This window comes from Mesoplodon mirus (assembly GCF_964341445.2).
Source record: "Mesoplodon mirus genome assembly, chromosome: 12".
NCBI classification, from domain to species: domain Eukaryota; kingdom Metazoa; phylum Chordata; class Mammalia; order Artiodactyla; family Ziphiidae; genus Mesoplodon; species Mesoplodon mirus.
Genome location: NC_138988.1, coordinates 83,723,589 through 83,742,585, shown reverse-complemented (window position 1 = coordinate 83,742,585; position 18,997 = coordinate 83,723,589). Strand labels below are relative to the sequence as shown.

The following is an 18,997-nucleotide window of genomic DNA, read 5'->3' as shown; positions in this document are numbered from 1 at the left end:
ACCAATGGACGTCTGATACATGACCAGCACGGACTAATCAGGGCCAGCCTCGATGAGGCTTTGTCTCCCCACCACCTCGCGGGGCGCGTTCTCCCGCCTCCCGGCCCCCGCGCACGCGCGCCCCGCCCTGCCCGCCTTTCCTCCCGTGCCCTCCCCTCTTCTTTCTCCCTCTCAGAACCTTCCTGCCGCCGAGTTCGGACCTCGCTGCTCCAGCCTCCGGGCCCCGTCCCATCCTTCCAGCCTGCGACCAGCAGCAGAGAAAAACTAATTACATATCATTTTCTTGCCCCGTACACACTTGTGAGGCGAGCAAAAAGATTACAATAAATTTTTAAAATGAGGGAAATCGTGCACATCCAGGCCGGTCAGTGTGGCAATCAGATCGGTGCCAAGGTAAGGATTTTTAACCTCTTTTGACTATATTTATTTTTGAGAAGAAAAAAATCCAGGTAAATTATGACTAATGGCTCTGGGACATTCGCATCCTCCATTCTTAGTCAGGCTTTGCCCCTTAAAAGTTGTATGTATATATAATACATGTTTGTATTATGCAAAGCTGGGATTTGCTTTTGAAAAATGGGGTATTTTTCTTGGCAGGCTTATTTTGGGGAAGCTGTTAAAAGCACCCTTCAGGTTTAGGGGGCGGGAAAACCGAGTTTCTGTAAAATTTTACTTAAAAAGGGCATCTGCTAACGGTCCGAGGACCGGGGAGCGAGGGAGATGCGGAAACGGCCCGAGACAAAGCGAGATGAGGTTTTCCCCATGTGCATCCCCTTTGGCGGGGCTTCGGAGGGCTAAGCCGGAGGGGGAAGGGGCGAGGCTGGCGGGCAGCTGCAGAGAGGTCAGATCCAAATGTGGGGGACGCGATGCGCCAGGGTGGGCTGCCCTACGCGATATCCTTTACAAAAGGTCAGGTGTCCCCGGACACCCGCGGTCCCCAAGGGGCGGTCCCCCAGTTTTTCATGCATGGAAGGCTAATATGTGCTGGACTAATTTCAGTTTCTTTCATTTGCCCTTAACCGAGAGACCCTTTTAGGGCGTGAACAGATATGGAGAAAGAGCGAGGGGAAAGGGGGAGTGCTTTCTTTAAAAGGGCTCCTCAGGGCCAAAGTAGGACAAAGGAAGAAAAACCTCATTTAAAGCAAGGGGGTTAAAATTAAAAGCTAGAGAAGAAATAAAATTCCGAGGCCAAGGGGGAGGTTTTTTTTTTCCTTTGCGCGCGGTTACAGTGTAGAGGGGGAGGGGCGGGGAGGAAGCGCGGCTGCTACGTTAGAGCAGAAGGGCGGGACCCGGGCGCCCTGGCGCGCTGGGACAATGCGGCCGGGCCAGCACGCTGGGGGCGCGCGAGCCCGAGCCAAGTCCCGCCCTTACCGCGCGGAATTCGCGCTTCGGCCCCGCCCACGGGCGGCACCTCCCTTTGTCGGCGGCTCGCACGCGCCTGCGCCGCGGTCACGTGCCGGGCGGGGTGGGCGCCTGCGGCAGTGGCTCCGTTCTCCGGCCCCCAGCTCTTTGTGCCCTGCGAAGGGGGGGCGGGGAGGTGCGCTTCTCCGAGCAAGTCGGCCGCCTCCATCTACCCACCTCGGTGCCTACGATCGCCGGGACCTTCCACAGCATCTCACATCCCAAGCAGTGAAAGCTGCAGTTTTCCCGCGTGTGCAGGTGTTCAGGGGAAGGGTGTGGCAGGCAGAAGGAATGCCAGGCCCTAGGGGAGGGCCCGCCTCAGGCGTATCTGGAATTAAAATGGCGGTAGAGGGCGTATAATTGGCTGAAATCTGAGCTGTTGAGTACCCGTTGCTCTCCCCCGCCAGTTCTGGGAGGTGATCAGTGATGAACATGGCATCGACCCCACCGGCACCTATCATGGGGATAGCGACCTGCAGCTGGATCGCATCTCCGTGTACTACAATGAAGCCACAGGTGAGGGCAGGAGGCCGTGAATCACGGGTCCCATCACTCCCACTTCTCGGGTCTCTGCCTCCCTGGGAAACCCTTTATCCCCTTTGAATGTTGAATAAATCCATTCTCTCCGTTTGGAGGCCTTTCTTCATTTCCCCCATCGGGCCTCAAAAGTGGCTCTGCTGCCACCTGGTGGCAGTGCCTGGAATCACAAGTTTGGGTCCCCAGCTGCCTCCCAGCCCCAAAATATTTACCTTTATGTCTGTCAGTTTTTACAACGCTACTTTATTCCCTGTAGGTGGCAAATATGTTCCTCGTGCTATCTTGGTGGATCTAGAACCCGGGACCATGGACTCTGTTCGCTCAGGGCCTTTTGGTCAGATCTTCAGACCAGACAACTTTGTTTTTGGTGAGTTACACAGACAATAGTAGATACTTACTCAAGTTATTTGGGGTGCAGCAAGAGAGGAAATGATTGTACTGAAGAACTTATACAGGGCTGTGTTTTGAAATCTAATGGAGGATAGAGGTAGTGACTGCTTTAAATAGTAAATTGTGGGGGGGTGACAGGTGTACCACAGGGTGGGGAGAGAAGATACATCCACTGGCGTTACTGCAGAAGTTGAAAGGTAGAAATGTGGCCATGTATCTTCCACACTTTACTAACCAAGCTTGCCTTCTGACCCCATTGCAGGTCAGTCTGGGGCAGGCAACAACTGGGCCAAGGGCCACTATACAGAGGGGGCCGAGCTGGTCGACTCAGTCCTGGATGTGGTTCGGAAGGAGGCCGAGAGCTGTGACTGCCTGCAGGGCTTCCAGCTGACCCACTCGCTGGGCGGGGGCACAGGCTCTGGAATGGGCACCTTGCTCATCAGCAAGATCCGTGAAGAGTATCCTGACCGCATCATGAACACCTTCAGTGTGGTGCCCTCACCCAAAGTGTCCGACACTGTGGTTGAGCCCTACAATGCCACCCTCTCCGTCCATCAGCTGGTGGAGAACACTGATGAGACCTACTGCATTGACAACGAGGCCCTTTACGACATCTGCTTCCGCACCCTCAAGCTGACCACGCCAACCTACGGGGACCTGAACCACCTCGTCTCGGCCACCATGAGTGGTGTCACCACCTGCCTCCGCTTCCCTGGCCAGCTCAATGCTGACCTCCGCAAGCTGGCGGTTAACATGGTGCCCTTCCCACGTCTCCACTTCTTCATGCCTGGCTTTGCCCCTCTCACCAGCCGTGGAAGCCAGCAGTATCGGGCCCTCACTGTGCCTGAGCTCACCCAGCAGGTCTTCGATGCCAAGAACATGATGGCAGCCTGTGACCCCCGCCATGGCCGGTACCTCACCGTGGCTGCTGTCTTCCGTGGGCGGATGTCCATGAAGGAGGTGGACGAGCAGATGCTCAACGTGCAGAACAAGAACAGCAGCTACTTCGTGGAGTGGATCCCCAACAACGTCAAGACGGCCGTCTGCGACATCCCGCCCCGTGGCCTCAAGATGGCGGTCACCTTCATTGGAAACAGCACAGCCATCCAGGAGCTGTTCAAGCGCATCTCAGAGCAGTTCACTGCCATGTTCCGCCGGAAGGCCTTCCTCCACTGGTACACAGGTGAGGGCATGGACGAGATGGAGTTCACCGAAGCTGAGAGCAACATGAACGACCTCGTCTCCGAGTACCAGCAGTACCAGGATGCCACCGCAGAAGAGGAGGAGGATTTCGGTGAGGAGGCCGAAGAGGAGGCCTAAGGCCGAGTCCCCATCACCTCAGGCTTCTCAGTCCCCTCTGCCTTCTTCCTCAACCGCCCCTTTCCTCTCCCTCAGAATTTGCGTTTTCTGCCTCTGTCTTTTTTTTTTCTTTTTTTTGGGGGGGGTTCTAGAACAGTGCCTGGCACATAATAGGCGCTCAATAAATATCTGTTGTTTGTTGAATGTCTCCTCTCTCTTTCCACTCTGGGGAACCTAGATTTCTGCCATTCTGGGTGACCCTGTATTTCCTCTGGTGCCCACTCCTCCCATCTGTCCAGTTAACATTTTCCTCTCTGTTTTCAAGATAAACTCTCAAGAAGCTGGGTCTCATCAAATCCCATTCAGAACCATGTGCTGATAACCCGGATAGATGACCACCATCCTAGGCCCATGTGGTAGCCCAGGGGAAAAGAAACGAAGCAGCAGGTAGAAGTCCCTACTGGGAAGGTGGGGTTGGAGAGGGGCATCCAGGCTGTTGAAGTCCTAGTTTCCAGGTATCTCTCTGCTCCTCTCAGCTTCTGGGGAGGTGTTAACAGTATTATCTCCATTTTCAATCTCCCTCCAAGCTCTGACCTGAGCTATTTCCTTTGTAAGGTTCTGGCTACCACCCTGTCAAGGGGGGGATCCTTCCCTCTTCCACTTTACCTCCTTCATAATGTTGGATTCCTTCCTTTCCCCTGGTCAGAAAAGGGGGTCAAGAAGAGCAAGAGAGACTAGTCTCTAAGCCTCCAGAAAGCCCCTCCGCAGCCCTGTCTTTTCTTACGGAAAAAAATGACTATCAGCCCTTCTGTACCTATACGGAAAGCTATGTGCTACCACCTAAATGTCATTCCCCAGAGAGGGGACAGGACACCCTCCATCTTTTGGCAACACCTCATCTCTTACTTTTGCTACTGCCTTCCCCCCTACCCTTGGTTTTGTCCTATTCTACACTTCAGATTTCTATTGTGTTGAACTTGCTTTTTTTCATATTGAAAAGATGACATTGCCCCAAGAGCCAAAAATAAACGGGAATTGAAAAAAAAGAGTTGCGAAATGTGTGCTCATTCAGGGAAAGGTTGCTGGTGGAGGCATGGGGCTCAAGTTCAGTTATATAATATATTCTACTTCCCATAAACTAATGAGAAGAATATCCTTACACCTTAATCCCTGGTACCCACCACCTGTACCTGTCTTAGTAACTGGGGTAGGTATAGGCCCAGATGCAGGATCTAGGGACAGAAAAGGGAACTGAGATGAATGTCAAGTGGTTGCAAGATCAGCATCCCCTTGAACAATCCTGCCCAGATGTACTGAACCAGAATGGGTTGGACCCCAGCAGTCTGTTTTTAACAGTGCTCCAGAAGAATCTCGAATGCAGTGTATCCAGGGTTCCTTTCTGTTATGGGTAACGCTGATTCCTGTAATCCTGTGGATTTTCTCAGCCTAAGGCAAAAAATCACTAGTGAGGGGTGTCACACCATGGTCCCATTCTAAACTATGTTCCATCTAATACCTCATGCTTCAAGGAGCACAATGTAATAGTCTCAAAGCTGCCCCGGAAATTGAACAAATGTAACAATTTCCCTTGGCCGTATTTTCAGTAATTCTAGGGACTAATGCAATTATTGATATTGCTTCCACTTCAGCATGCTTTGCTGACTATAACCAACCTCAGGGTTGGGAGGGGGATTAATTCTATAACAACATATACAAGTAACTACTGCCTTTCCCATTGTAAAAAGCCTATTGAATGCAAAGGCGAAAGCTACACTCCATTTTGAATTAGTTCTGCTGTATTAACTTCATAAGTATCAGTACTTATTAATAGCAATTTATTTGACAAAGTTGAGAACCTGCAGACCACCCCTTAAGGCTTGGTCAAGGAAGAATTCTGGACAACAGGCTCAGACAGTAGATTAAGTTAAATAAGTTGGGGGTGGGGTCATCAGAAGGCTGGCATGGGACCCCTGCGGGACTGGCAGTCTGCAGTATGGGGCTGGAAAAGGGAGCAACCCTTCCCTTCCAAGGCAAGGGACAGGCTATTTGGCAAGGAGAGACAAGCGGTGGAACTCCGCTGTCAAAGGATGCGCTTGGGGAGCCAGCTGAAGTGCATGCAATATTGGGACTATTCAGGCAACTTGAGTTATCAGGCTGGGCATCGCGAAGGTCGAGGGCTCAGGCTGTTCTCAGAGGCTTGTGGTTCACCTGGCAAAAGACAACAGTCATGACTACGGGAACCAGGTGCCCTGCTCTCCCAGGCTCCCATCTGGATGAACAGGCTGCAGGGAGGATGCAAATTTCCGTGAGTATTCTAGTTTTTTCTGGTACCCTACCTCACCCCCTTTGCCAAGCAGTCATTTGGATTCTTGTATAATAATGAATTACTTACTGCAAAGGGGTGAAGGGAGCCAGATCCCTGCTTGCACAGGCCCTCCTTAGCTCCCAATTATCCACTGCAGACCTTAAGGAGACTCCAAGGAACCCAGCTCGAAGGTCACTGATTCAGTCTGGTGCTTTTATTTATATATGCATTTTTTATTTAACACACTCTGTTTTGTTTTTTTTGTTGTTTTGGCTGTGCAGAATGCGGGATCTTAGTTCCCCGACCAGGGATCGAACCCACACCCCCTGCATTGGGAACGTGGAGTATTAACCACCGGTCTGCCAGGGAAGTCCTTTAACACGCTTATATAGTACTTACTACATGCTAGGCACTGTTCTAAACACTGCAAATATCTACTCATTTAATCCCCTTAACAATTCAACACGGTAGTTACTTTTATTAACCCAGTTTTAAGGTGAAGAAACAGGTGCAGAGAAGATTAACTTGTCCAAGGTCACAGTTAGCATGCATTGGGGCCACGATTCACACCAAAACAGTCTGGCTCTAGGTCCTACTCTGATCTCTACCATAATCTACAGGTGAATGAACAGGCACCAAGAAATGCAGTGATATGCCTTGGAATTAACTGTCAACAGGCTGCAGCTAGTTCCTTCTACTAGTGGGGTGACCAAGAGCACAGGCTCCAGAGATAGCTGGCCTGGGTTTGAAGCCCAGCTTCACCAGCTGTATGACATGGGCTAAACTGGAAGTTCAGTTTCCTTACTTTGTAAAACCCCACATAACCCAAAGGAGGTTTGATTAAAAAAATTTTTTAAACCGTTTGTGTAGAAGCTTAGCACTGTGTCTGGCACACAGAAAGCAATTAAACGGCGGCCCCCAGGCCTCCTGGGTGCTGGCCCCATGCTAGGCCCGCTGCATCACATGCCATAAGAACCTGGCGATTCGGCTCCACAGCCCCCGCCCTAGAAACCCTCACCTGGGAGATGCTGACGCCTGTGAGTCTCTCCACGCTCTCCGGCAGGCGGCTCAGGATGTCCAGCACTTCCCCGGTCACTTTGGCCGCCCCCATGGCCCCACTTCCACTGGACACCAGTGTGATCTTATTGGCCGAGGTCAAGGGACCACTGATCTCTTCTGCCACCTGGTAGATAAGATGCCCACTCAGCACTTGCGGTCTGACCACACCCATCCTAAGACTCCTTACTCTGGGTTTTAAGATCCTTGTCCTTCACTTTTGTGAGGATCACCCTTCCTCACTCTGGTCACTGGCTTGTAATTCTCACCCCGAATTTAAGGCCCCTAGGCTGATTCTCCCCCAGCCCCTCATTTCCCCCACCCCTCATTCCCTCATGCTGTCCCTCCTCTGCTTTTGTCCACACGACCCCCAGACCTGGGGCAGCTTCTCCAGCAGCATGTCCAACTGAGCAGCCTCCTGGTACAGCTGGAACGCCTCTGCCTTCTTGGCCATCTGCTCAGCCTCGGCCCGGGCTCGGGCCCCTATGGCAAAGGCCTCGGCTTCCCCACGCATCTGAGGAGGGTACAGGACGCCTGGGGTACTGATGGCGGTAGTCAAGGACAAGAAATCCCAGCCCAATCCCAGCCCAATCCCACTCCCTCCACAAGCCGGCAAGAGCCACCTGCTAACTCACCCGCACAGACTCGGCTTCTGCCTCTGCCTGCATGATCAGTTGGGACCTGGGCAGGGAAGGGAGTGGAGGGAGGAGCTGAGGAAGAGCCCTTGCTCTGGGAGAAAGACTCCACAGGAGGAGTACAGGTAAAGAAGGCCTCAGCAATTCGTCTGGGGGCGCCCAGGTGGTGAAGGAGCCGCAGGGGGCCAGGAAGGGGTGTTTACTTCTCTGCCGCTGCTAGGCGCTCCAGCTTGTAGCGCTCGGCTTCCGCCGGCTTCCGCACGCGGGCCTCCAGCTCCTTCTCCCGGCGGGCGATCTCCTGCTCCTGCACTGCCACCTGCTGGGCCCGCTCCACCACCTGCACCTGGACCCGCTGCTCCTCGATCTGCTGCTTCGTCTTGGCCACCTGGGAAGGAGGGATGCTCAGAGTCAGAGCTGAAGAGCAAGCGGCCAGGAAGCAGGCAGGGAAGCTAGGGCCGGGGCTCCCGGGCGGGATGTAAAAATAGAGCAGGAGGACTTCCCTGGTGGCGCAGTGGTTAAGAATCCGCCTGCCAATGCAGGGGACACGGGTTTGAGTCCTGGTCTGGGAAGATCCCACGTGCCTTGGCCACAACTACTGTAGCCCACGCACCTAGAGCCCGTGCCCCGCAACAAGAGAAGCCACCGCAATGAGAAGCCTGCGCAACGCAATGAAGAGTAGCCCCCACTTGCCGCAACTAGAGAAAGCCTGCGAGCAGCAACGAAGACCCAACGCAGCCAAAAATAAATAAATAAATAACTTTAAAAAAAAAAGATACTGTGTCAATTCAAAAAAATTTTTTAAAAATAGAGCAGGCACATGAAGGTGGTCCCAGTGGGCTCAGCCTGCCCAAGGGAGTCCATTTCCCGTACAGATCCAAGGCATGGCCTGAGGAGCGAGCAGGGGGTGGCCTGATCTTCCCTACCAGAGCCAATATCAACGGTTAGGGCTGTTCCCCACGTAGTCTCAGCTTCAGGGCTGGATAGGGCTGGAACCCAGCCGCTCTTCTCCCTCAGGCCAGGTGAAGTATCCCTCCACTGAACTCCTATTACCTTGTTTCTCCACCAAGTCTCCCTCTAGAGTATGAATACCTGGTGGGCACTGAGTGCATGGTGGCCATCCTCCACCTCCAGTCACGCTCAAATCCATGTACTTCTCTCCATCTGTGTGGTGGTTACCTTAGTGCAAGCCACTGTCAACTAACTCCTGAAAAGTTTTCTCACCAACTTTCTTTTTTTCTCTCTGTCACCAACTTTCTTTTTGGGGGCTGTGTGTGTGTCATTTTTATCTTTTGTATGTGGTCCAAATTTTAAAAAAAGGTAAACAGTGATAAGCAAGGTTTCCTCCCACCTATTTCTCAAGCCACCTGGTTGGTTCACTTTCCCTGAAACAACCACCGTGACCAGCTTGTCGTGTATCCTTCCCAGGATATTGTAAGCAACTACAAGAACATGTATACATAGACTTCCTCTTACTTAGGCAGATTTCATTTTCTTATCCCTTGCAGAGTAGAGGGATCAGAAGGCTCTTGCCAAGATGTCGGTGAGGAGAGGTTCGGGGGAGGAATACACTTCTTGCCTCATTGCTCTGGCTCAGATGTGCACCATCTTCCCTGTGGGGCTCATCAACATAAGAGATGGTGCCCCTGCCTTTACAGTGAACACCCATCTGTTCACTCCAGAGGAAGGGTGCTTCTGGATGTGGCACCCTGTACTGTCTTTGACCCTAAAAGTTCAAACCTGTTCCAAATTGGACTAGCTGCTCTTGGCCCCCATATGCAGCATCACGGTGTTCCTGTGTTGGAGCCCCTCCTTCTCTCTGTTCTTCAGACTCAACCTCCGGCAGCTCCCTCAGAAAGAGTATGTGGGGGACTTCCCTGGTGGCGCAGTGGTTAAGAATCCGCCTGCCGATGCAGGGGACACGGGTTCGATCCCTGGTCTGGGAAGATCCCACATGCTGCGAAGATCCCACATGCTGCGGAGCAACTAGGCCCGTGCGCCACAACTACTGAGCCTGCGCTCTACAGCCCGCGAGCCACAACTACTGAAGCCCACGCGCCTAGAGCCCGTGCTCCGCAACAAGAGAAGCCACCACAATGAGAAGCCCGTGCACCGCAACGAAGAGTGGTCCCCGCTCACCGCAACTAGAGAAAGCCCACGTGCAGCAACAGAGACCCAATGCAGCCAAAAATTATTAATTAATTTTTTTTTTAAAAAGGAAAGAGTATGTGGGCAATAAGTTTTTTCAGATCTTGCTTCTCTGAGATTTTCACTCCACTCTTCTATTTAAATAACGATTAGGTTGAGTACAGGTTACTAGGTTGTTATTAATCTTCCACCAGAATTTTTAAGGCATTGTTCCAGGGTCTTCTAGCTTCTTGAGAAATCTGAAGTCATTCTGATGCCTGACCCTTTGCTTGAGATCTGTTCATTCTCTCTGGAAGCTTTTAGTTCTTTTCTTTATTCTCAGTGTTCTGAAATTTCACAGTGATGTTCTTCAAGGTAGATGTTTTTCATTCACTGTTTTGGGCACTTGGTGGACCATTTCAATCCAGAAAGTCACATAAACATGTTTGAATCTTTTCACTGATGATTTCCTTCTGTTTTCTTTGTTCTGTTGGGTCTCCTGGGCTGGCCTCTAATATTCTTTCCTAATTTTTCCATCTTTCTTGTTCTATTTTCTGGGAAATTTGTTAGAATTTCTCTTCCACTGTGATTTTTTTTCAGTCCTTCCATTTTATTAATTTCTAAAAGCTCTTTTTTGTTTTCTATGTCCTGATTTCCTAGATGTGAATTACTCTCTTATCACTGAGGATATTAATTTTTTTTAAGCTTTCTTCTCCCTGCATAGTATGTATCCTGCAAATTGCTTTGCTCTGCTTGTGGTTTTGGCCTGTCTTCCATGTTGCAGGACCCCTCATATGTCAGGGATTCCTTGCTTGTCTGCTTACAGGGAGGAAGGTCTGAAACACGGAAGGGAAACTCTGGGTATGTGGGTGAGGCTCGTTGGCTTTGAGCTTCAATCTAGGCTGACCTAGGCAGTTCATCTGCTGAGGAACCTCAGGTTCAGGATCTTCAAGTCTTTCATGTTGGATTGGTCATGTTCCCCGGAGCAGTCTTCTGATCTCTTCTTTGGAAGATGGGGGTTCTGAGAGCCATGTGAGGTGAGTGGTTAGGGGAAGTGGTCAGTATTCAGTATTCAATAGGCAGACAGTCTCTTCAGGCCTGTTACTGGTTAAGTACTTAGGCCCTCACCTGTGTCTGGCTGGCCCCAGGTCATGCCCTCTGGTTTACTCTCATCAGATAATAAACCTCCAGAAGTCTACTGGGGCAGAGAAGGGAGCATTACCCAGAGGCAGGGAGCCAGAGCGCTCTAAGAAGTCACTTTTCACCTGTTTCTCCTTATTTCAACAGTCTTCATCACAGCTCGAGGCCCCTGGTGCTGCCAGCTCCTGAGCCTCAGATCATTTCATTGTTTTCTCCCCTGCAGCTTTGGGCTCAGCTGTCTCAGACCTCCTTGGTCAATTACCACGGCTTTCCAGAGTCCAAAATGATGCTATGGTTTCTGTTGCTTCTGTTCCTCTTCTCTCCATCTATTTTTTTTTAATCACCTTATGTGGATTTAGTGAGGTTTTAAGAGGGAGTGCAATTAGCTGCATTTATGCAATCCATCATCTTTGAAAAACCTTCTAACTCATCTCCCTGTTTCCTCTTTTTAAAAAAAAATTATTTATTTAATTTATTTATTTTTGGCTGCGTTGGGTCTTCGTTGCTGTTCTAGTTGCAGCGAGCGGGGGCTACTCTTCGTTGTGGTGCGCGGGCTTCTCATTGTGGTGGCTTCTCTTGCTGCGGAGCACGGGCTCTAGGCGCGCGGGCCTTAGTAGTTGTGGTTCGCGGGCTCTAGAGCGCAGGCTCAGTAGTTGTGGCGCACGGGCTTAGCTGCTCCACGACATGTGGGATCTTCCCGGACCAGGGCTCCAACATGTGTGCCCTGTGTTGGCAGGCAGATTCTTAACCACTGCGCCACCAGGGAAGCCCCCTTCTCTTCTCTTCTGACAATCAATTCTTCACATAACAGCTGTACTGATCCTTGTTAAAATGTAAATTAGACCAGAGCACCTCTCTGCTTAAAGTTCTCCAATAGCTTCCCATTGTGCTTTGAATCTTCTAAGTCTCCATCACGGCCACTCAAACCCTAGGAGACCTGGTCCCGCCTGCCTCTCCCTACTCACAGCACACCAGCCATACTGGATCAGAAACCTCCTTTCTGTTCCTGGGACACGCCGAGCTCTTTGCTACATCAGGGTCTTTGCGTGTGCCAGTCCCCTGCCTAGTCACTTGCCACATATAGCTATTTAAATCAAAATAAAAAATTTAAAAATTCAGTTCCTCAGTCACACGAGCCACATTACAAGTGCTCAACATCACAGCACAGATATAGAGCATTTCCATCATTTCAGAAAGTTCTATTTGAACAGCACTGGACTAGAATGTTCTTGGCCCACAACTCTTTACATCGTTGGCTCTTTCTCATCTTCAGGGTTTATCTCATGTATCACTTCCTCACCGAAGCTTTCTCTGATCACCCCCAACCTAATAGAGTATCCCCCCAGTAAAGTACCACCTATGTATTTCCTTCATAGCACTTCATGTAATTAGAGCCAGTGAAGGTTATTTGCTTATTAGTGGTTTCATGTATTATGATGTAAAGCTCCATGAGGGCAGGAATCTTATTCTGTTTCATTCATACTTATATACTCACCTCCAAAACAATGCCTGGCACATAACAGGCATTTAACAGATACCTGTTGAGTAAATCCTTATTTCCCCAGCACCTAGCACAAAGCCTGGCTGGCACAAAATGAGGAACTAATAAAAGCTGAACAGAACCCAAACCAGCCCAACCCTTTGATGTGCAGACAAGGAGAGCCATGTTGAGAAGAAGATTAAGGACCTTATCCTTGGGTGGGTTAAGTCCCACCCAAGCTGGTGGTTTCCACTATGTTAATGCTTCTCAAACTCCAATGTGTATCAATACATGAATCACCTAGGGATTTTGTTACAATACAGATTCTGACTTGGTCAGTTGGGCTGGCACCTCAGATTTTGTATTTCTAACAAGCTCCTCAGGGATACTGATGTTGCTGGGAGGCAGACCACACTTTGAGTAGCAAAGTACTATGCCACACTCAGGTACCTGTCAAACCATCCAGGGATTTAACATCATAACTAAAGATGTGTTGCATTTCATAATTTCACCCTGTACCAACTCTTGGCAAAAATGAATTTCATAATATTGCTACCCTTTGGGTAAAGGTCTCAGAGTACAGTTGATTCTCGTTATTTATGGTAGTTCTGTTTTATAAAGTAGCCATAAACACTGAATTAACAAAACACATATTTTGTTCCTAAGGGAAATACAGGTTTAGGTTCCTGTGAGCCTCTGGTCATAACAGATAAACAGATCAATATATATCCTTTTTTTTTTTTTTTTTTGGTCAGGATGTGCAGCATGTGGGATCTCAGTTCCCCGACCAGGGATCGAACCCACACCACCTGCACTGGAAGCATGGAGTCTTAACCACTGGACCGCCAGGGAAGTCCTATATATCCTTGTTTTATGTGTTTCTGCTTAAAGACACCATATGTAACATATCTGTTGATTCACTAACAATGAACTCATGGCCAGCAGCACTGTAATTCATGCCTAAAAGAAGCTTATCTAACACACATATCTTCTCCATCAGGCACATCACAGCCTTCTTGCACTTACGAACACTAGACGGCACTTCAGCACTACATTTGGGGACATTTTAAACTGTGAAATCACCAAAAAAAAGCACAAAAGTACAAAAAATGTGGCAGTGAATATACTATGAAAATGACACTGTTTACAGTATAAGCCGAAACAAGAAGGCAGAACATCTTCTTGTTCAACCTCAACTGGGAAGCACATATCAGGCAACTCAAATTTTTCTGCACTCTGCGCATGTTTGCAAATGGTCATCAGTACAAAAAATACTGGTTCTGAGGTAACCAATAAATTTTAGTGATGAGGCAAATTCTCAAATATGGGATCCACAAATGAGGAGGATCGACTACACCTCCCTGCATTTTCAAGGGCCCCCATGTCTCATTTTGTGGGATTCAAAGCCCACGTTTTCCTTCCTCACACACTTCTGTGATCACCAGGGCTGCTGTGGGCCCATGGAGTACCCCGGTGCAAATTAGAAAAAGGCACCCCTTCCTCTGGGTGGATGCAGACCCATTCACCCAGGCCCGATGTGGAGCATGGTTGGATCTTAGCTCTGGTTCACCCCCTCATCCAGGTGCCCTGGCACAGGGCACAACCTGCCCCAAGCCCGTGATCAGCCCTATCGAGCGCATCCTTTCTAGGCCTTTTCTTTGCTTTTCAGCTGAAACGTTTAGGTCTTTTAAACCTTCCTCATAAGGAGGAGCTGTGTCCGAAACGGAGGGCCAGAATAAGGGGATCAGAGTTAGAATATGAGAGACAGTGGTGGCCTGAGAAGAACGGGGAGGAAGTGAAGTCCAGCCTGGCCACCGGGCCAGCATAGGGGCTCTGACCTGAAGCTGATAGGCCAGGTCAGCCTGTGCTCGGCGGGTGTTGACCTCAATGTCATATGCAGCCTTCTTGAGCTCGTAGTCCCTCTGTGCCTTGGCCATCTCGATCTCACTCAGGTACTGAGCAGATACCTTTTCCTGCTTGGCTTTCGCCTCCTGTCCATGCAGAGATCAGGCAGGGAGTCAGAGTAGGGAGAGGAAGGCCCCAGGGAGAGAGCCTGCTCTCCACCAAGCTCCTCTGTCTTCACCCCAGGCCCGGCCTCATTTATATCCTCTGCCAGCCCTGCTCCACCAGCCCCCACGCCATCCCCTCTTCCACCAGGTGCACAATAAGCCCATGGTGACCAAGCAACCCCCAGATCTCTCACCCGGATCCCAGCGTCTCTCTTGGCCTCCGCTTCCCCAATCCGAGCATCTTTTTGGACTTGAGCTGTTCGAGCCTTCCCCAAGGAGTGCAAATAGTCCTGTGGGAGAGTTGCAGATATCACATTCCTCGGGAAGGTTTAACAGATGGGAGCAGGAAAGCGGGGAGAAGCAACTGCCTAGGTTTACCTGATCGTCGTGAATGTCCTTCAGGGTGTAGCTGACCACGCTGATGCCCATGTTGACCAGGTCTGAGGAGGCCACTTTGAAAACTTGCTCTGAGAATTTCTGCCTGTCCTTATAGATTTCCTAGGATAACACGATGGAGGGAAGAAGGAACGTAAGCTCTCAGATCCTCTGACCACTGTCTCCTACAGACTAGCTCGGTCCTTAGGCCCCTCTCACTCTGGCACCCCTTCCAGATCCTTCCCTGCCTTCAGGCTCACCTCCACAGTCATGTGGGCCATGATAGCCCTCTGGTGTCCCTCCAGCGTTTCCAGTGCGATGTGGGCAATCTCAGCCTCTGTCTTGCCCAGGAACATCTGGCAGGCAGCTGCCAACATTTCCTTATTCTGGCCCTGAATTTTCACCTGTAGCCAGAATAGGGTTAGGGAGGGTGTGGTGAAGTTCTCATGAAGACAGGGAGGAAGCAGGGAGAGTCAAGTGCCTTGGGGATCCCTGGAGAAGCTGAGACTAGCAGAGAAATTTCTCTATAGGCAGAGGTAGGGAAGGCCATGGTCAGAAGATTCTTAACGTCTGGGGACAGAGAAGGTGATGGGGGAGTGGAGTTTGGAGGAAAGGCTCTGAAAGCCTCACCTGGGCAATGCCAGTGACTGAGATGGGGACCCCGTGGCGAGTGTAAACCTTTTCACTCTTGACATTGAGGGTCAGTGTGTTGAGAGAGATCCTAAGGGAAAAAGAAGGGGTGGACAGTGTGAAAAGGAGAAAAGAGAGAAAACGGGGGTTCCCTTTCCCTAGTTCTCTTGTTACCTACCTCTGGATTTGCTGGATGCAGGGCAGGACAAAGACACGTCCTCCAGCCACCATGACTGGGGGGCTCCGGCAGAAACCTGCAAGGTGAGGAGGCAATGAGCTGTGGTGGCCGGTGGCCACGGTGGAGCTGGAATGTGGAAGACAACTGGGGAAGGGAGGGGGGAGCAATCCCCACGAAGAACTCTGGGCGCTGGCAGGAGCGGCGGGCAGTGTAGGCTTTGGAAGGATAGCGGCAGGGAATCACCACAAGTGGGTGGCTTGCAGCCATGGGGGTGGGGTGGGCAGGTCTGGCGCTGGGGAGCTGGTGGGGAAAGGGGGAAGGGACCTCTGCGGGGACTTGGGGGTCACTGGCTGAGCAGAGAACAATACTTACCGGAGACCACCATGGCCTCGTTTGGGCCACAGGTGAAAAACATGGCTCAGGCTGGAGCTGGAGGAGGGGGAGAGAAAGCCTTTGCTGATAGCAAGGGGCACTGTGGAGTCCACAGGAGTGAACCCTTTCGCCTTCCTGTCAGTCCCGCCCCGCCTGCAGACAATGCGGCCCAGTACCTTCCGCGCCCACGGATCCGCTAAGGCTTTACCCTGTGAAATTTCGCAGTCACCCAGCGACTCCCAGCCCCTTGCCGCACCCCACCTTCAGTGACGACGGTTTCTCCCTTATCTGATAAAGCTCTCCCGGCCCTTGGAGACCCCCAGACCCTTGCGCCACCGTCCCTGCTCTTCCACAGCCCGACTCCATCTCCCCACCCCACCCCCCACCTACCTTGCCGGACGCGGGCAGCGTCCTGGCCGGGGTCCGGGGCAGGGCGGGGACGCGCAGGGGACCTGTGAGCCGCCGAGCAGGGGCCGCTCGCGCACAGCCTGCCTGGGAGCTGGGCCCGCGCTGGCGCCCTTGCCCCCAACCAGGCCGCACCCTGTCGCTGCGGCAGACGCGACCCCGCCCCCGCGGAGGACCAACCTCCCCCCCACCTCGGCCCGCCCCTTTCCCAGCAGGCCGCGCTCCGGTCCTCAGCCCGCCCGGGCCCCGGCTCACCCGGGAGCCCGGGGTCGGGTGGGGCGGCCCCCAATTCGCCGCCCTTCCGGGGTCCGGAGCCCCGCCCAGGCCGCTCCACGCCCCGCCCCACGGGACGTGACCTCAGTGGGTCTGGCACCCCGGGGCAAGGGAGATTGACTCACCTCGGATTTGCCCCGCGAGAACTAACTGGGAAAACCGCAGACTGGGCAATGTACGACAGCATCCGATTACCGGATGCTGGGTTCCGTGACTCGGGAAAAAGGGGCTCAGGGGCCCGGGGAGGAGCGCCCGCTGGTGACTTGGCCGCGGCTCCTCCGGCCCAGGCGCTTGAAAGCCATGAGGAATGGGGGACCATGGCTTGCAAAGAGACACTCACATGACTGCTGACGGTAAATCAAGTTTATTTGTGTTCACAGAACATACCGGGCGACCCCATAGCCGCCCCCTGACAGCCCACCGACCCCGCAGCCACCCCTTGGGGGCAACTTCGAGGAGATCGAAGGCCAAGGACCTTATTCTCAACGGTCTGCCGAAGCCTCACACAGTAGACCCGCGAGTTGAGATGCTGGAGGGCTTAGTACGTCACCCGTTAAACCTACTACGACCCACCACCGTCCTTGACTCCCAGCTCGGGCGCCTTCTCGGACCCGGGTTTCCTCCATCCCTCTTCCCAGCCTCGCTCAGTTCTGGACGCCGGCCTCCACCAATCCCCCAGAGCCCAATAAATACCCAGAGATCTGCATTTGCAGCAAGGAGCACATCTCGCACTCCTGCATAAGTTAAAATAAATATTACATACACCCCTCCATCACCTAGGGGGACATACATAAATACATATAAATATTAATAGGAGCAATGAGAAATAACGACGCTCTCCTGCCACCCGGCCTAGCCGGGTAAGTCTCCTGCCACCCGGCCTAGCCCCGGCGTGTCGGTGCCTGTCTTTCCCAGGCTAGGGCTGGCATCTCCGCTAGTGTTCTCAGTGCGAGTTGCCTCGGGAGTCCCAGTTTGGGATACGCTCGCTCTCGCACCAGGTACACCCAGTGTTTCTTGGTTTTTCAGATTCTTCTGGGGGTGTGGGGAGTCCGGTTAGAAGGCGGCCGGGTGTTGCTGGAGAAAAGTGCTGAGGTCCAAAGCGTAGTCCGAGGGCTCCGAGGTCAGATTAAGGGGCTCGAGGACGGGGGGCACAACGGTGGGCGCGGGGGACTGCGCGCTGGGGGTGTCCTCTGGGACCAGGGGTGTCGACACACCCTCTTCAGCCATCAGGATCTGGCAGAAGATGATGGTGAGCAGGAGAAAGAGCAGCCTTTTGGCAGGGTTCGGATCCTCGACTGGCAGCTGACGCCGGACCTGTGGGGAGATAACAAAGGCAACAGGTCAGGTCGGGGCCCCGGCGTCCGGCGGTTCACCTGCTCTTCCCTCGGGCTGTCCACTTAGGCGACACTCACCACTCGTGGGTAGAGGACCCTGCGGCTGCGCTTTCGGTGCCCGCGGGAGGCGCTGGGGCGCGCAGCGGGGGCCACCGCGGTCTCCGGGAGAGGGTCGAAGGTGAAGATCTCGGGGCCGGAGCCCCGTTGGGGTCCCGGGCTGGTGGAGGGGACCGGGGTCGGAGCCCGCAGGACGGTCACGGTGGGGAGGGAGCTTCGAGAGTGACACATTGTGCGCAGAGCTGAAAGACAAGTGGCCGCGCAGTCCTGCAGAGCTAGTTTTGTACCCCGAGAGCTGGGCGGGCCCTTCTCAACTCCACCCGCTGCTGGGAGCGGTTGGCCGGTCGGCTGGAAATTCCGAAGTTTAAGCAAAGGGAGGGGGTGGGGACTTGGCCAGTGCAACCATAGGCACCTAAGTGTGTGTCGTGAGTGTGTGAGTTGTGAGTGGAGGCGGGTAAAATTCCGGACTGCGGGCACATGTCGGGACATGTGGCAGCTGGAGAGGGACTCACAGACAGTTTGAGAAGGTTCAGCCATAAGCCCCATTTCTGGAGAGGCAGCAAGGCTTACATAAGGAGCTAGTTTTGTACCCCGAACTGGGCGGGCCCTTATCAACCCCACCCGCTGCTGGGAGCGGTTGGCCGGTCGGCTGGAAATTCCGAAGTTTAAGCAAAGGGAGGGGGTGGGGACCTGGCCAGTGCAACCGTAGGCACCTAAGTGTGTGTCGTGAGTGTGTGAGTTGTGAGTGGAGGCGGGTAAAATTCCGGACTGCGGGCACATGTCGGGACATGTGGCAGCTGGAGAGGGACTCACAGACAGTTTGAGAAGGTTCAGCCATAAGCCCCATCTCTGGAGAGGCAGCAAGGCTTACATAAGGAAGTCTGCCCATCCTACTACAATACTAACCCAGCAAAGTCAAGGAACCAGTTACAGGTGCACATGCGCAAGTTTGTAGGAACACGGAAAACACACAGCCTAGGAGGGAAGTCACTACAGA

General features: G+C 52.5%; 3 protein-coding genes across 8 annotated transcripts; 1 reads left to right on the top strand and 2 right to left on the bottom strand.

The window, feature by feature from the left end:
• Positions 1-158: 158 nt before the first annotated feature.
• TUBB (tubulin beta class I) lies at positions 159-3,826 on the top strand. The gene is made up of 4 exons (XM_082639662.1): positions 159-393; positions 1,809-1,917; positions 2,195-2,305; positions 2,591-3,826. Exons 1-4 carry the CDS (start codon positions 337-339, stop codon positions 3,646-3,648), a joined length of 1,335 nt encoding a protein of 444 aa, XP_082495788.1. The 5' UTR covers positions 159-336; the 3' UTR covers positions 3,649-3,826.
• A 1,619-nt stretch (positions 3,827-5,445) lies between these two features.
• FLOT1 (flotillin 1) lies at positions 5,446-16,497 on the bottom strand. 6 transcript variants are annotated; one of them, XM_082639663.1, is made up of 13 exons: positions 16,322-16,461; positions 15,932-15,988; positions 15,560-15,635; positions 15,382-15,472; positions 15,012-15,155; positions 14,755-14,874; positions 14,571-14,666; positions 14,206-14,358; positions 7,827-8,008; positions 7,624-7,669; positions 7,365-7,502; positions 6,951-7,115; positions 5,446-5,835 (listed from the first exon to the last, which is right to left on the bottom strand). In XM_082639663.1, exons 2-13 carry the CDS (start codon positions 15,972-15,974, stop codon positions 5,806-5,808), a joined length of 1,284 nt encoding a protein of 427 aa, XP_082495789.1. In that variant the 5' UTR covers positions 15,975-15,988; positions 16,322-16,461; the 3' UTR covers positions 5,446-5,805. The 6 variants fall into 6 exon arrangements, with proteins under 6 accessions (XP_082495789.1, XP_082495792.1, XP_082495793.1 ...); XM_082639666.1 differs by lacking the exon at positions 15,382-15,472 and having other exon boundaries at positions 15,932-16,140; positions 16,322-16,497; XM_082639667.1 differs by lacking the exon at positions 15,382-15,472 and having other exon boundaries at positions 16,322-16,497.
• A 460-nt stretch (positions 16,498-16,957) lies between these two features.
• Positions 16,958-18,263, bottom strand: IER3 (immediate early response 3). Its single transcript, XM_082638272.1, has 2 exons — positions 18,022-18,263; positions 16,958-17,923 (listed from the first exon to the last, which is right to left on the bottom strand). The coding sequence occupies exons 1-2, from the start codon at positions 18,229-18,231 to the stop codon at positions 17,663-17,665; spliced, it is 471 nt and encodes a 156-aa protein (XP_082494398.1). The 5' UTR covers positions 18,232-18,263; the 3' UTR covers positions 16,958-17,662.
• Positions 18,264-18,997: the final 734 nt, after the last annotated feature.

Excerpts from the sequence above, each read along its gene's own strand:
- TUBB (XM_082639662.1), top strand. The coding sequence starts at position 337 with ATGAGGGAAATCGTGCACATCCAGGCCGGTCAGTGTGGCAATCAGATC. Across the intron at positions 1,918-2,194 it reads GTACTACAATGAAGCCACAG|GTGGCAAATATGTTCCTCGT; the intron begins GTGAGGGCAGGA and ends TATTCCCTGTAG. Across the intron at positions 2,306-2,590 it reads ACCAGACAACTTTGTTTTTG|GTCAGTCTGGGGCAGGCAAC; the intron begins GTGAGTTACACA and ends ACCCCATTGCAG.
- FLOT1 (XM_082639663.1), bottom strand. The coding sequence starts at position 15,974 with ATGTTTTTCACCTGTGGCCCAAACGAGGCCATGGTGGTCTCCG. Across the intron at positions 15,636-15,931 it reads CGAGGCCATGGTGGTCTCCG|GTTTCTGCCGGAGCCCCCCA; the intron begins GTAAGTATTGTT and ends CTCACCTTGCAG. Across the intron at positions 8,009-14,205 it reads ACCTGGCCTATCAGCTTCAG|GTGGCCAAGACGAAGCAGCA; the intron begins GTCAGAGCCCCT and ends CCTCCTTCCCAG.
- IER3 (XM_082638272.1), bottom strand. The coding sequence starts at position 18,231 with ATGTGTCACTCTCGAAGCTCCCTCCCCACCGTGACCGTCCTGCGGGCT. Across the intron at positions 17,924-18,021 it reads GGGTCCTCTACCCACGAGTG|GTCCGGCGTCAGCTGCCAGT; the intron begins GTGAGTGTCGCC and ends ATCTCCCCACAG.